The 16,246-nt window shown below is 48.3% G+C and overlaps 1 protein-coding gene across 1 annotated transcript in view; it reads right to left on the bottom strand.

Moving 5' to 3' along the window:
- The window catches only part of LOC128697298 (uncharacterized), a 35,448-nt gene extending 21,653 nt beyond the window's left edge, over positions 1-13,795 (bottom strand). The window contains exon 1 of the mRNA XM_070104035.1: positions 13,493-13,795. Coding sequence (XP_069960136.1) covers positions 13,493-13,535 — 43 coding nt within the window. The 5' untranslated portion in view covers positions 13,536-13,795. The remainder of the gene's footprint in view (positions 1-13,492) is intronic.
- Between the last annotated feature and the right edge of the window lie 2,451 nt (positions 13,796-16,246).

Here is a 16,246-nt window from a genome sequence, read left to right on the forward strand (position 1 = left end):
GGATGTGACCCACACCAGTCCACTAACACCCAGGATGTGACCCACATCAGTCCACTAACACCCAGGATGTGACCCACACCAGTCCACTAACACCCAGGATGTGACCCACACCAGTCCACTAACACCCAGGATGTGACCCACACCAGTCCACTAACACCCAGGATGTGACCCACACCAGTCCACTAACACCCAGGATGTGACCCACACCAGTCCACTAACACCCAGGATGTGACCCACACCAGTCCACTAACACCCAGGTACCTACTTACTGCTAGGTGAACAGTGACAGCAGGTGTAAGGTGAATAACACCCATGTACCTACTTAATGCTAGGTGAACAGTGACAGCAGGTGTAAAGTAACTAACACCCAGGTACCTACTTAATGCTAGGTGAACAGTGACAGCAGTTGCCTTCAGTAAACACGCCCCAATGTTTCCACCCATACCAGGGATCGAACCACGCACCTCAGGGTGTGAGGTAAGTGCGCTACCAACCCAGCTACGGGACTTTAAATACAAAAAAATGGATTACGTAGAAGTGCACTAATTGATAATTAGTAATTAGGATAGGTCTATAGGGTGTCGTGGCCTGCCTAGCAGAATAGGCTGTGTCGTGCTTATAGGAACATCAGGCCTCTAATGACCCATACAGGCTTAGTGCTTCATATAATTAATAAAACACTGTCTTAATAATCTAATAATTATATTAATTATTACATCTTATAATAATTACATTATTAGAGCGGGTTGATGGGGCAGGATTGAAGGGGTAACTCTGGCATAATAGAGTGGGTTGATGGGGCAGGATTGAATGGGTAACTGGCATAATAGAGCAGGTTGATGGGGCAGGATTGAAGGGGTAACTGGCATAATAGAGCAGGTTGATGGGGCAGGATTGAAGGGGTAACTGGCATAATAGAGCAGGTTGATGGGGCTGGATTGAAGGGGTAACTGGCATAATAGAGCAGGTTGATGGGGCAGGATTGAAGGGGTAACTGGCATATTAGAGCAGGTTGATGGGGCAGGATTGAAGGGGTAACTGGCATAATAGAGCAGGTTGATGGGGCAGGATTGAAGGGGTAACTGGCATAATAGAGCAGGTTGATGGGGCAGGATTGAAGGGGTAACTGGCATAATAGAGCAGGTTGATGGGGCAGGATTGAAGGGGTAACTGGCATAATAGAGCAGGTTGATGGGGCAGGATTGAAGGGGTAACTGGCATAATAGAGCAGGTTGATGGGGCAGGATTGAAGGGGTAACTGGCATAATAGAGCAGGTTGATGGGGCAGGATTGAAGGGGTAACTGGCATAATAGAGCAGGTTGATGGGGCAGGATTGAAGGGGTAACTGGCATAATAGAGCAGGTTGATGGGGCAGGATTGAAGGGGTAACTGGCATAATAGAGCAGGTTGATGGGGCAGGATTGAAGGGGTAACTGGCATAATAGAGCAGGTTGATGGGGCAGGATTGAAGGGGTAACTGGCATAATAGAGCAGGTTGATGGGGCAGGATTGAAGGGGTAACTGGCATAATAGAGCAGGTTGATGGGGCAGGATTGAAGGGGTAACTGGCATAATAGAGCAGGTTGATGGGGCTGGATTGAAGGGGTAACTGGCATAATAGAGCGGGTTGATGGGGCAGGATTGAAGGGGTAACTGGCATATTAGAGCAGGTTGATGGGGCAGGATTGAAGGTAACTGGCATAATAGAGCAAGTTGATGGGGCAGGATTGAAGGGGTAACTGGTATATGAGAGCAGGTTGATGGGGCAGGATTGAAGGGGTAACTGGCATAATGGAGCAAGTTGATAGGGCAGGATTGAATGGGTAACTCTGGCATATTAGAGCAGGTTGATGGGGCAGGATTGAAGGGGTAACTGGCATATTAGAGCAGGTTGATGGGGCAGGATTGAAGGGGTAACTCTGGTATATTAGAGCAGGTTGATGGAGCAGGATTGAAGGGGTAACTCTGGAATATTAGAACAGGTTGATGGGGCAGGATTGAAGGTAACTGGCACAATAGAGCAGGTTGATGGGGTAGGATTGAAGGGGTAACTGGCATATTAGAGCAGATTGATGGTGCAGGATTGTAGGGGCAACTGGCATAATAGAGCAAGTTGATGGGGCAGGATTGAAGGGGTAACTGGCATAATAGAGTGGGTTGATGGGGCAGGATTGAAGGGGTAACTGGCATAATAGAGTGGGTTGATGGGGCAGGATTGAAGGGGTAACTGGCATAATAGAGCAGGTTGATGGGGCAGGATTGAAGGGGTAACTGGCATAATAGAGTGGGTTGATGGGGCAGGATTGAAGGGGTAACTGGCATAATAGAGCGGGTTGATGGGGCAGGATTGAAGGGGTAACTGGCATAATAGAGCGGGTTGATGGGGCAGGATTGAAGGGGTAACTGGCATAATAGAGTGGGTTGATGGGGCAGGATTGAAGGGGTAACTGGCATAATAGAGTGGGTTGATGGGGCAGGATTGAAGGGGTAACTGGCATAATAGAGCGGGTTGATGGGGCAGGATTGAAGGGGTAACTGGCATAATAGAGTGGGTTGATGGGGCAGGATTGAAGGGGTAACTGGCATAATAGAGTGGGTTGATGGGGCAGGATTGAAGGGGTAACTGGCATAATAGAGCGGGTTGATGGGGCAGGATTGAAGGGGTAACTGGCATAATAGAGTGGGTTGATGGGGCAGGATTGAAGGGGTAACTGGCATAATAGAGTGGGTTGATGGGGCAGGATTGAAGGGGTAACTGGCATACTAGCGCCGGTTGATGGGGCAGGATTGAAGGGGTAACTGGCATAATAGAGTGGGTTGATGGGGCAGGATTGAAGGGGTAACTGGCATAATAGAGCGGGTTGATGGGGCAGGATTGAAGGGGTAACTCTGGCATAGTAGAGCGGGTTGATGGGGCAGGATTAAAGGGGTAACTGGCACAATAGAGCGGGTTGATGGGGCAGGATTGAAGGGGTAACTCTGGCATAATAGAGTGGGTTGATGGGGCAGGATTGAAGGGGTAACTGGCATAATAGAGCAGGTTGATGGGGCTGGATTGAAGGGGTAACTGGCATATTAGAGCAGGTTGATGGGGCAGGATTGAAGGGGTAACTGGCATATTAGAGCAGGTTGATGGGGCAGGATTGAAGGGGTAACTCTGGCATATTAGAGCGGGTTGATGGGGCAGGATTGAAGGGGTAACTCTGGCATAATAGAGCGGGTTGATGGGGCAGGATTGAAGGGGTAACTGGTATACTAGAGCAGGTTGATGAGGCAGGATTGTAGGGGTAACTCTGACATATTAGAGCAGGTTGATGGGGGCAGGATTGAAGGGGTAACTCTGGCATAATAGAGCACTTTGATGGATCAGGATTGAAGGGGTAACTGGCATAATAGAGCAGGTTGATGGGGCAGGATTGAAGGGGTAACTGGCATATTAGAGCAGGTTGATGGGGCAGGATTGAAGGGGTAACTGGTATATTAGAGCAGGTTGATGGTGCAGGATTGAAGGGGTAACTGGCATAATAGAGGAAGTTGATAGGGCAGGATTGAAGGGGTAACTGGCGTAATAGAGCAGGTTGATGGGGCAGGATTGAAGGGGTAACTCTGGCATATTAGAGCAGGTTGATGGAGCAGGATTGAAGGGGTAAGTCTGGCATATTAGAGCAGGTTGATGGGCACGATTGTAGGGGAAACTGGCATAATAGAGCAGGTTGATAGGGCAGGATTGAAGGGGTAATTGGAATATTAGAGCAGGTTGATGGGGCAGGATTGAATGGGTAACTGGCATAATAGAGAAGGTTGATGGAGCAGGATTGAAGGGGTAACTGGCATAATAGAGCAGGTTGATGGGGCAAGATTGAAGGGGTAACTCTGGCATAATAGAGAAGGTTGATGGAGCAGGATTGAAGGGGTAACTGGCATAATAGAGCAGGTTGATGGGGCAGGATTGAATTGGTAACTGGCATATTAGAGCAGATTGATGGGGTAGGATTGAAGGGGTAACTGGCATAATAGAGCAAGTTGATGGGGCAGGATTGAAGGGGTAACTGGCATAATAGAGCAGGTTGATGGGGCAGGATTGAAGGGGTAACTGGCATAATAGAGCAGGTTGATGGGGCAAGATTGAAGGGGTAACTCTGGCATAATAGAGCAGGTTGATGGGGCAAGATTGAAGGGGTAACTGGCATATTAGAGCAGGTTGATGGGGCAGGATTGAAGGGGTAACTGGAATAATAGAGCAGGTTGATGGGGCAGGATTGAAATGGTAACTCTGGCATAATAGAGTAGGTTGATGGGGCAGGATTGAAGGGGCAACTGGCATAGTAGAGCTGGTTGATGGGGCAGGATTGAAGGGGTAACTCGCATAATAGAGCAGGTTGATGGGGCAGGATTGACGGGGTAATTGGCATACTAGACCAGGTTGATGGGGCAGGATTGAAGGGGTAACTGGTATAATAGAGCAAGTTGATGGGGCAGGATTGAAGGGGTAACTGGCATAATAGAGCAGGTTGATGGGGCAGGATTGAAGGGGTAACTCTGGCATAATAGAGCTGGGTGATGGGGTAGGTTTGAAGGGGTAACTGGCATAACAGAGCAGGTTGATGGGGCAGGATTGAAAGGGTAACTCTGGCATAATAGAGCAGGTTGATGGGGCAGGATTGAAGGGGTAACTGGCATTATAGAGCCGGTTGATGGGGTAGGATTGAAGGGGTAACTGGCATATTAGAGAAGGTTGGTGGGGCAGGATTGAAGGGGTAACTCTGGCATATTAGAGCAGGTTGATGAGGCAGGATTGTAGAGGTAACTCTGGCATAATAGAGCAGGTTGATGGGGCACTATTGAAAGGGTAACGCTGGCATAATAGAGCAGGTTGATGGGGCAGAATTGAAGGGGTAACTGGCATAATAGAGCAGGTTGATGGGGCAGGATTGAAGGGGTAACTCTGGCATATTAGAGCAGGTTGATGGGCACGATTGTAGGGGAAACTGGCATAATAGAGCAGATTGATAGGGCAGGATTGAAGGGGTAACTCTGGAATATTAGAGCAGGTTGATGGGGCAGGATTGAAGGTAACTGGCATAATAGAGCAAGTTGATGGGGCAGGATTGAAGGGGTAACTGGCATATTGGAGCAGGTTGATGGGCACGATTGTAGGGGAAACTGGCATAATAGAGCAGGTTGATAGGGCAGGATTGAAGGGGTAACTGGCATATTAGAGCAGGTTGATGGGGCAGGATTGAAGGTAACTGGCATAATAGAGCAAGTTGATGGGGCAGGATTGAAGGGGTAACTGGTATATGAGAGCAGGTTGATGGGGCAGGATTGAAGGGGTAACTGGCATAATGGAGCAAGTTGATAGGGCAGGATTGAATGGGTAACTCTGGCATATTAGAGCAGGTTGATGGGGCAGGATTGAAGGGGTAACTGGCATATTAGAGCAGGTTGATGGGGCAGGATTGAAGGGGTAACTCTGGTATATTAGAGCAGGTTGATGGAGCAGGATTGAAGGGGTAACTCTGGAATATTAGAACAGGTTGATGGGGCAGGATTGAAGGTAACTGGCACAATAGAGCAGGTTGATGGGGTAGGATTGAAGGGGTAACTGGCATATTAGAGCAGATTGATGGTGCAGGATTGTAGGGGCAACTGGCATAATAGAGCAAATTGATGGGGCAGGATTGAAGGGGTAACTGGCATAATAGAGCAGGTTGATGGGGCAGGATTGAAGAGGTAACTCTGGCATAATAGAGAAGGTTGATGGCGCAGGATTGAAGGGGTAACTCTGGCATAATAGAGCAGGTTGATGGGGCAGGATTGAAATGGTAACTCTTGCATAATAGAGCAGGTTGATGGGGCAGGATTGAAGGGGTAACTGGCATAATAAAGCAGGTTGATGGGGCAGGATTGAAGGGGTAACTGGCATATTAGAGCAGGTTGATGAGGCAGGATTGAAGGGGTTACTGGCATGTTAGAGCAGATTGATGGGGCAGGATTGTAGGGGCAACTGGCATAATAGAGCAGGTTGATGGGGCAGGATTGAAATGGTAACTCTGGCATAATAGAGCAGGTTGATGGGGCAGGATTGAAGGGGCAACTGGCATAGTAGAGCTGGTTGATGGGGCAGGATTGAAGGGGTAACTCTCGCATAATAGAGCAGGTTGATGGGGCAGGATTGAAGGGGTAATTGGCATATTAGGGCAGGTTGATGGGACAAGATTGAAGGGGTAACTCTGGCATAATAGAGCAGGTTGATGGGGCAGGATTGAAGGGGTAACTCTGGCATAATAGAGCTGGGTGATGGGGTAGGTTTGAAGGAGTAACTCTGGCATAACAGAGCAGGTTGATGGGACAGGATTGAAGGGGTAACTGGCATAATAGAGCAGGTTGATGGGACAGGATTGAAGGGGTAACTCTGGCATAATAGAGCAGGTTGATGGGGCAGGATTGAAAGGATAACTCTGGCATAATAGAGCAGGTTGATGGGGCAGGATTGAAGGGGTAACTGGCATTATAGAGCCAGTTGATGGGTAGGATTGAAGGGGTAACTGGCATATTGGAGCAGGTTGATGGGGCAGGATTGAAGGGGTAACTTTGGCATATTAGAGCAGGTTGATGGGGCTGGATTGAAGGGGTAACTGGCATATTAGAGCAGGTTGATGACGCAGGATTGTAGGGGTAACTCTGGCATAATAGAGCAGGTTGATGGGGCACTATTGAAGGGGTAACTCTGGCATAATAGAGCAGGTTGATGGGGCAGGATTGAAGGGGTAACTGGCATAATAGAGCAGGTTGATGGGGCAGGATTGAAGGGGTAACTGGCATATTAGAGCAGGTTGATGGGCACGATTGCAGGGGAAACTGGCATAATAGAGCAGGTTGATAGGGCAGGATTGAAAGGAAACTCTGGAATATTAGAGCAAGTTGATGGGGCAGGATTGAAGGGGTAACTGACATATTAGAGCAGGTTGTTGGGGCAGGATTGAAGGTAACTGGGATAATAGAACAAGTTGATGGGGCCGGATTGAAGGGGTAACTCTGGTATATGAGAGCAGGTTGATGGGGCAGGATTGAAGGGGTAACTGGCATAATAGAACAAGTTGATAGGGCAGGATTGAATGGGTAAGTCTGGCACTATAGAGCAGGTTGATGGGGCAGGATTGAAGGGGTAACTGGCATATTAGAGCAGGTTGATAGGGCAGGATTGAAGGGGTAACTCTGGTATATTAGAGCAGGTTGATGGAGCAGGATTGAAGGGGTAACTCTGGAATATTAGAGCAGGTTGATAGGGCCGGATTGAAGGGGTAACTGGCATATTAGAGCAGGTTGATGGGGCAGGATTGAAGGGGTAACTGGCATATTAGAGCAGGTTGATGGGGCAAGATTGAATGGGCAACTGGCATAATAGAGCAGGTTGATGGGGCAGGATTGACGGGGTAACTGGCATAATAGAGCAGGTTGATGGGGCAGGATTGAAGGGGTAACTCTGGCATAATAGAGCAGGTTGATGGGACAGGATTGAAGGGGTAACTGGCATAATAGAGCAGGTTGATGGGACAGGATTGAAGGGGTAACTCTGGCATAATAGAGCAGGTTGATGGGGCAGGATTGAAAGGATAACTCTGGCATATTAGAGCAGGTTGATGGGGCAGGATTGAAGGGGTAACTGGCATATTAGAGCAGGTTGATGACGCAGGATTGTAGGGGTAACTCTGGCATAATAGAGCAGGTTGATGGGGCACTATTGAAGGGGTAACTCTATCATAATAGAGCAGGTTGATGGGGCAGGATTGAAGGGGTAACTGGCATAATAGAGCAGGTTGATGGGGCAGGATTGAAGGGGTAACTGGCATATTAGAGCAGGTTGATGGGCACGATTGCAGGGGAAACTGGCATAATAGAGCAGGTTGATAGGGCAGGATTGAAGGGGTAACTCTGGAATATTAGAGCAGGTTGATGGGGCAGGATTGAAGGGGTAACTGACATATTAGAGCAGGTTGATGGGGCAGGATTGAAGGTAACTGGGATAATAGAACAAGTTGATGGGGCAGGATTGAAGGGGTAACTCTGGTATATGAGAGCAGGTTGATGGGGCAGGATTGAAGGGGTAACTGGCATAATAGAACAAGTTGATAGGGCAGGATTGAATGGGTAAGTCTGGCACTATAGAGCAGGTTGATGGGGCAGGATTGAAGGGGTAACTGGCATATTAGAGCAGGTTGATAGGGCAGGATTGAAGGGGTAACTCTGGTATATTAGAGCAGGTTGATGGAGCAGGATTGAAGGGGTAACTCTGGAATATTAGAGCAGGTTGATGGGGCCGGATTGAAGGGGTAACTGGCATATTAGAGCAGGTTGATGGGGCAGGATTGAAGGGGTAACTGGCATATTTGAGCAGGTTGATGGGGCAGGATTGAATGGGGAACTGGCATAATAGAGCAGGTTGATGGGGCAGGATTGACGGGTTAACTCTGGCATAATAGAGAAGGTTGATGGGGCAGGATTGAAGGGGTAACTGGCATAATAGAGCAGGTTGATGGGGCAGGATTGAAGGGGTAACTCTTGCATATTAGAGCAGGTTGATGTGGCGGGAGAGCAGGGCTAACTGTGACATATATCCTTAGCTAATGCATATACATCGCCACTATTATGAGCGTCTTAACCCTGACGAAGCACTCCCTTACATATTAACATAAGCTGCTTACTTCACCCTCTCGAAGGAAGGCTCTTGATTTTAGTGACGGGGTCTTGATACAAGAAATCTAAGGTACTAATCATTTGAGTCAGTCGTGATCACCTCCCTGTGTTCTGATGTGTGATTCCTTGGTGCTTAACCAGCAATGGTTTTCCACTGTGTGTTGGTGTACCAGCAGTGTTGAGAGAGGTGTTCGTTGTGTGTGTTGGTGTACCAGCAGTGTTGAGAGAGGTCTTCAGTGTGTGTTGGTGTACCAGCAGTGCTGAGAGAGATGTTCAGTGTGTGTTGGTGTACCAGCAGTGTTGAGAGAGGTCTTCAGTGTGTGTTGGTGTACCAGCAGTGCTGAGAGAGATGTTCAGTGTGTGTTGGTGTACCAGCAGTGTTGAGAGAGATGTTCAGTGTGTGTGTTGGTGTACCAGCAGTGTTGAGAGAGATGTTCAGTGTGTTGGTGTACCAGCAGTGTTGAGAGAGGTGTTCAGTGTGTGTTGGTGTACCAGCAGTGTTGAGAGAGGTGTTCAGTGTGTGTTGGTGTACCAGCAGTGTTGAGAGAGGTGTTCAGTGTGTGTTGGTGTACCAGCAGTGTTGAGAGAGGTCTTCAGTGTGTGTTGGTGTACCAGCAGTGCTGAGAGAGATGTTCAGTGTGTGTTGGTGTACCAGCAGTGTTGAGAGAGATGTTCAGTGTGTGTTGGTGTACCAGCAGTGTTGAGAGAGATGTTCAGTGTGTTGGTGTACCAGCAGTGTTGAGAGAGATGTTCAGTGTGTGTGTTGGTGTACCAGCAGTGTTGAGAGAGATGTTCAGTGTGTGTTGGTGTACCAGCAGTGTTGAGAGAGATGTTCAGTGTGTTGGTGTACCAGCAGTGTTGAGAGAGGTGTTCAGTGTGTGTTGGTGTACCAGCAGTGTTGAGAGAAGTGTTCAGTGTGTGTGTTGGTGTACCAGCAGTGTTGAGAGAGGTGTTCAGTGTGTGTTGGTGTACCAGCAGTGTTGAGAGAGGTGTTCAGTGTGTGTGTTGGTGTACCAGCAGTGTTGAGAGAGATGCTCAGTGTGTGTTGGTGTACCAGCAGTGTTGAGAGAGGTGTTCAGTGTGTGTTGGTGTACCAGCAGTGTTGAGAGAGGTGTTCAGTGTGTGTGTTGGTGTACCAGCAGTGTTGAGAGAGGTCTTCAGTGTGTGTGTTGGTGTACCAGCAGTGTTGAGAGAAGTGTTCAGTGTGTGTGTTGGTGTACCAACAGTGTTGAGAGAAGTGTTCAGTGTGTGTTGGTGTACCAACAGTGTTGAGAGAAGTGTTCAGTGTGTGTTGGTGTACCAACAGTGTTGAGAGAAGTGTTCAGTGTGTGTTGGTGTACCAACAGTGTTGAGAGAAGTGTTCAGTGTGTGTTGGTGTACCAGCAGTGTTGAGAGAAGTGTTCATTGTGTGTTGGTGTACCAGTAGTGTTGAGAGAAGTGTTCAGTGTGTGTTGGTGTACCAACAGTGTTGAGAGAGGTGTTCAGTGTGTGTTGGTGTACCAGCAGTGTTGAGAGAAGTGTTCAGTGTGTGTTGGTGTACCAGTAGTGTTGAGAGAAGTGTTCAGTGTGTGTGTTGGTGTACCAGCAGTGTTGAGAGAGGTGTTCAGTGTGTGTTGGTGTACCAGCAGTGTTGAGAGAAGTGTTCAGTGTGTGTTGGTGTACCAACAGTGTTGAGAGAGGTGTTCAGTGTGTGTTGGTGTACCAACAGTGTTGAGAGAGGTGTTCAGTGTGTGTGTTGGTGTACCAGTAGTGTTGAGAGAGGTGTTCAGTGTGTGTTGGTGTGTACCAACAGTGTTGAGAGAGGTGTTCAGTGTGTGTTGGTGTACCAACAGTGTTGAGAGAGGTGTTCAGTGTGTTGGTGAACCAGCAGTGTTGAGAGAGTTGTTCAGTGTGTGTGTTGGTGTACCAGCAGTGTTGAGAGAGGTGTTCAGTGTGTTGGTGAACCAGCAGTGTTGAGAGAGTTGTTCAGTGTGTGTGTTGGTGTACCAGCAGTGTTGAGAGAGGTGTTCAGTGTGTGTTGGTGTACCAGCAGTGTTGAGAAAAGTGTTCAGTGTGTGTTTGTGTACCAGCAGTGTTGAGAGAAGTGTTCAGTGTGTGTTTGTGTACCAGCAGTGTTGAGAGAGGTGTTCAGTGTGTGTGTTGGTGTACCAGCAGTGTTGAGAGAGGTGTTCAGTGTGTGTTGGTGTACCAGCAGTGTTGAGAGAGGTGTTCAGTGTGTGTGTTGGTGTACCAGCAGTGTTGAGAGAGATGTTCAGTGTGTGTTGGTGTATCAGTAGTGTTGAGAGAGGTGTTCCGTGTGTGTGTTGGTGTACCAGCAGTGTTGAGATAGGTGTTTAGTGTGTGTGTTGGTGTACCAACAGTGTTGAGAGAAGTGTTCAGTGTGTGTTGGTGTACCAGCAGTGTTGAGAGAGGTGTTTAGTGTGTGTGTTGGTGTACCAACAGTGTTGAGATAGGTGTTCAATGTGTGTTGGTGTACCAGCAGTGTTGAGAGAGGTGTTCAATGTGTGTTGGTGTACCAGCAGTGTTGAGATAGGTGTTCAATGTGTGTTGGTGTACCAGCAGTGTTGAGAGAGGTGTTCAATGTGTGTTGGTGTACCAGCAGTGTTGAGAGAAGTGTTCAGTGTGTGTTGGTGAACCAGCAGTGTTGAGAGAAGTGTTCAGTGTGTGTTGGTGTACCAGCAGTGTTGAGAGAGGTGTTCAGTGTGTGTTGGTGTACCAACAGTGTTGAGAGAGGTGTTCAGTGTGTGTGTTGGTGTACCAGCAGTGTTGAGAGAAGTGTTCAGTGTGTGTTGGTGAACCAGCAGTGTTGAGAGAAGTGTTCAGTGTGTGTTGGTGTACCAGCAGTGTTGAGAGAGGTGTTCAGTGTGTGTGTTGGTGTACCAGCAGTGTTGAGAGAAGTGTTCAGTGTGTGTTGGTGAACCAGCAGTGTTGAGAGAAGTGTTCAGTGTGTGTTGGTGTACCAGCAGTGTTGAGAGAGGTGTTCAGTGTGTGTTGGTGTACCAACAGTGTTGAGAGAGGTGTTCAGTGTGTGTGTTGGTGTACCAGCAGTGTTGAGAGAGGTGTTCAGTGTGTGTTGGTGTATCAGCAGTGTTGAGAGAGGTGTTCCGTGTGTGTGTTGGTGTACCAACAGTGTTGAGAGAGGTGTTCAGTGTGTGTGTTGGTGTTTCAGCAGTGTTGAGAGAGGTGTTCAGTGTGTGTTGGTGTACCAGCAGTGTTGAGAGAGGTGTTCATTGTGCGTGTTGGTGTACCAACAGTGTTGAGAGAGGTGTTCAGTGTGTGTTGGTGTACCAGCAGTGTTGAGAGAGGTGTTCAGTGTGTGTGTTGGTGTACCAGCAGTGTTGAGAGAGGTGTTCAGTGTGTGTGTTGGTGTACCAGCAGTGTTGAGAGAGGTGTTCCGTGTGTGTGTTGGTGTACCAACAGTGTTGAGAGAGGTCCCAGGAGAGGACTCCAGGATGTGTATATTAGAGAACAAACAAACATTGTAGTGAGAGACACAAGGAGAGAGAGACATCATGGTAGAGTGACTGGACGTAGTTCACACAAAGGTTGGTTTGGTTAAATTACCTTCATCACTCTGACTACCTTACTGCCTCTCTCTCTGCACTGGTAATTGTGGTCGTGTTGCCTCTGATGCTAGTCCCTCGTGTGTGTGTCGTGTCCTTACTAATTGCTCCTCTTGTAAGGCAGACAATACCAGTGTGTGCTCACCTAGTTGTGGTTGTAGGGGTCGAGGCACCGCTTCTCTCCTCCATCTCTTGCCTAACAGTAGGACTAAGCTAACCTCTCAGAAGTCTGTATTGATGAGTGTAATTGTTAGTTGGTTTAAAAGTGTTTCGTCTCCACGTCTCTTGTTGTCTGGGCCATTTTGTTCCTTCAGAAACCGGATGCTGAGGCAGACTCTGCTATTTTTAGCTTGTTCTAATAGCAGAGGTTTACCTCAAAGACTTTATGGTCCCCGCACATATGTCGTTAGGTAAGACACATATGCAACAGTTAGACAACTTTATTCCGAAACGTTTCGCCTACACAGTAGGCGAAACGTATTCGACTGAAGAAGCCTACTGTGTAGGCGAAACGTTTCGGAATAAAGTTGTCTAACTGTTGCATATGTGTCTTACCTAACAACCTGTCGGTATTGTTAACCATTTTGATGTTCATCTTGTCAGACACTGCAACACATGGCATCTTGGTACAGAAAACACCTTGGACAAGCTTTTCAAGTGAGAAGTGTTGGATCTGAGAGGGACATGACCTTTCAGTGGTTACATTCTCACTACTACTACTACTATTACTACTACTCTGCACCTCTCCTTCCGACAGTATTTAAGTCTCCGCACTGTCGCTTGATCTTCAGATAGTTCCTGACTATGGAACTGAACTTCTCCAGGCCGAGGGACTGACAACCTCAAATTCTACGACTTTAAGGGTGATGGACTGATTACATCGTCTTCACATCTCTACTGTTCCTACCTACTTTCTGTATTCGACTGAAGAAGCCTACTGTGTAGGCGAAACGTTTCGGAATAAAGTTGTCTAACTGTTGCATATGTGTCTTACCTAACAACCTGTCGGTATTGTATACGCACATATGTCCTTGGGAAGTGGCAGAACAGTTGGGCCCTACAGACGAGCAACAAGTTAGGCGAGGTTCATCAAGGAGTGTGTATTTTGTTCTTCTTTAACAGGATTCATCACGTTCAACAGTATAGAAATACATAACAGGGGTTCGGTTTATTTAGAGAACTTTGAAGAGGGTCATTAAGTAGAGGAGAAATATTTGCGATGGCAACTTACAGAAGATAGAGAGAAGTGTCAGTGGTAGCCACCTGGCACCCATTGATGGCTGACCGTTTTGTCTACACTGCCTTACACACTGTGTCACTGTCTATGCCTCTCATCTGAACAGTTCAACTTTTGGTCTACACTGCCCCACTGCGTCTCACACTGCTCCACTGCGTCTCACACTGCCCCACTGCGTCTCACACTGCTCCACTGCATCACACACTGCTCCACTGCGTCTCACACTGCCCCACTGCGTTTCACACTGCTCCACTGCGTCACACACTGCTCCACTGCGTCTCACACTGCTCCACTGCGTCTCACACTGCTCCACTGCGTCACACACTGCTCCACTGCGTCTCACACTGCTCCACTGCGTCACACACTGCTCCACTGCGTCACACACTGCTCCACTGCGTCACACACTGCTCCACTGCGTCACACACTGCTCCAATGCGTCACACACTGCTCCACTGCGTCACACACAGCTCCACTGCGTCTCACACTGCTCCACACACAGCTCCACTGCGTTTCACACTGCTCCACTGCGTCTCACACTGCTCCACTGCGTCTCACACTGCTCCACTGCGTCTCACACTGCTCCACTGCGTCACACACTGCTCCACTGCGTCTCACACTGCTCCACTGCGTCTCACACTGCTCCACTGCGTCTCACACTGCTCCACTGCGTCTCACACTGCTCCACTGCGTCTCACACTGCTCCACTGCGTCACACACAGCTCCACTGCGTCTCACACTGCTCCACTGCGTCTCACACTGCTCCACTGCGTCACACACTGCTCCACTGCGTCTCACACTGCTCCACTGCGTCACACACTGCTCCACTGCGTCACACCCATCTGAAATTGGAAAATATTGAATATCTCAATAATTTTAAATACCGACAGCTTGATAAGACACATAGACAACATTTAGGCAGCTTTATTCCGAAACGTTGCGCCTACACAGCAGGTTTCTTCAGTCGAGTACAGAAAAGTTGACAGGAGCAGTAGAGATGTGAAGACGTCATCAATGTAGTTTTGAGGTGGTCAGTCCCTCAGCCTGGAGAAGCGTATTTGTTCCATAGTCTGGAACATTATGGAACAAACCACTTAGGGTGTGTGATTATCAGGAGGTAATTAACCACTTAGCAAGGTGTGTAAGTGTCTTAGACTAAGAGGTAATTAACCCTTAATTGTATTCTCACCTCCCCCCTCCTTTGAATCAGCTAGAATAGCCTTAATTGGCCACTTCCCTTTGGGTCTCGTAAGTGGAGATGACCTTACCTGGTACCCTAGTACATGTCCGTGTTTTAAAGAGCCAGGTTGGTGGGGGCTCTCAGCGCTTACCCAAGAGCGCCCGTGTTCACTTCTGTGTTGTAAATGATCCTCGATCTGATATTTAGATGCTGGTTCACGGTCCGCCTTGGTACGGTATATGCCCGAAATGCCCCGGCATGATAGTGGCTTTCTTTGTACTTAACAACTCAAATTTGTAATTACACATTGTAAACTATGCAAAGAGATAAAATTATTAATCTGTCCACTCTGTGGTCCACAAGATCCTGGAGTGCTTCAGTCATCTTCACTACTCTGTCCACTCTGTGGTCCACAAGATCCTGGAGTGCTTCAGCCATCTTCACTACTCTGTCCACTCTGTGGTCCACAAGATCCTGGAGTGCTTCAACCATCTCTACTACTCTGTCCACTCTGTGGTCCACAAGATCCTGGAGTGCTTCAGTCATCTCCACTACTCTGTCCACTCTGTGGTCCACAAGATCCTGGAGTGCTTCAGCCATCTTCACTACTCTGTCCACTCTGTGGTCCACAAGATCCTAGAGTGCTTCAACCATCTCTACTACTCTGTCCACTCTGTGGTCCACAAGATCCTGGAGTGCTTCAACCATCTCTACTACTCTGTCCACTCTGTGGTCCACAAGATCCTGGAGTGCTTCAGTCATCTCCACTACTCTGTCCACTCTGTGGTCCACAAGATCCTGGAGTGCTTCAGTCATCTCCACTACTCTGTCCACTCTGTGGTCCACAAGATCCTAGAGTGCTTCAGTCATCTCCACTACTCTGTCCACTCTGTGGTCCACAAGATCCTGGAGTGCTTCAGTCATCTCCACTACTCTGTCCACTCTGTGGTCCACAAGATCCTGGAGTGCTTCAGCCATCTTCACTACTCTGTCCACTCTGTGGTCCACAAGATCCTGGAGTGCTTCAGCCATCTTCACTACTCTGTCCACTCTGTGGTCCACAAGATCCTGGAGTGCTTCAGTCATCTCCACTACTCTGTCCACTCTGTGGTCCACAAGATCCTGGAGTGCTTCAGTCATCTCCACTACTCTGTCCACTCTGTGGTCCACAAGATCCTGGAGTGCTTCAGTCATCTCCACTACTCTGTCCACTCTGTGGTCCACAAGATCCTGGAGTGCTTCAGTCATCTCCACTACTCTGTCCACTCTGTGGTCCACAAGATCCTGGAGTGCTTCAGTCATCTTCACTACTCTGTCCACTCTGTAGTCCACAAGATCCTGGAGTGCTTCAGTCATCTTCACTACTCTGTCCACTCTGTGGTCCACAAGATCCTAGAGTGCTTCAGTCATCTCCACTACTCTGTCCACTCTGTGGTCCACAAGATCCTGGAGTGCTTCAGTCATCTCCACTACTCTGTCCACTCTGTGGTCCACAAGATCCTGGAGTGCTTCAGTCATCTTCACTACTCTGTCCACTCTGTGGTCCACAAGATCCTAGAGTGCTTCAGCCA

This window comes from Cherax quadricarinatus, chromosome 89 (assembly GCF_038502225.1).
Source record: "Cherax quadricarinatus isolate ZL_2023a chromosome 89, ASM3850222v1, whole genome shotgun sequence".
NCBI classification, from domain to species: Eukaryota; Metazoa; Arthropoda; class Malacostraca; order Decapoda; family Parastacidae; genus Cherax; species Cherax quadricarinatus.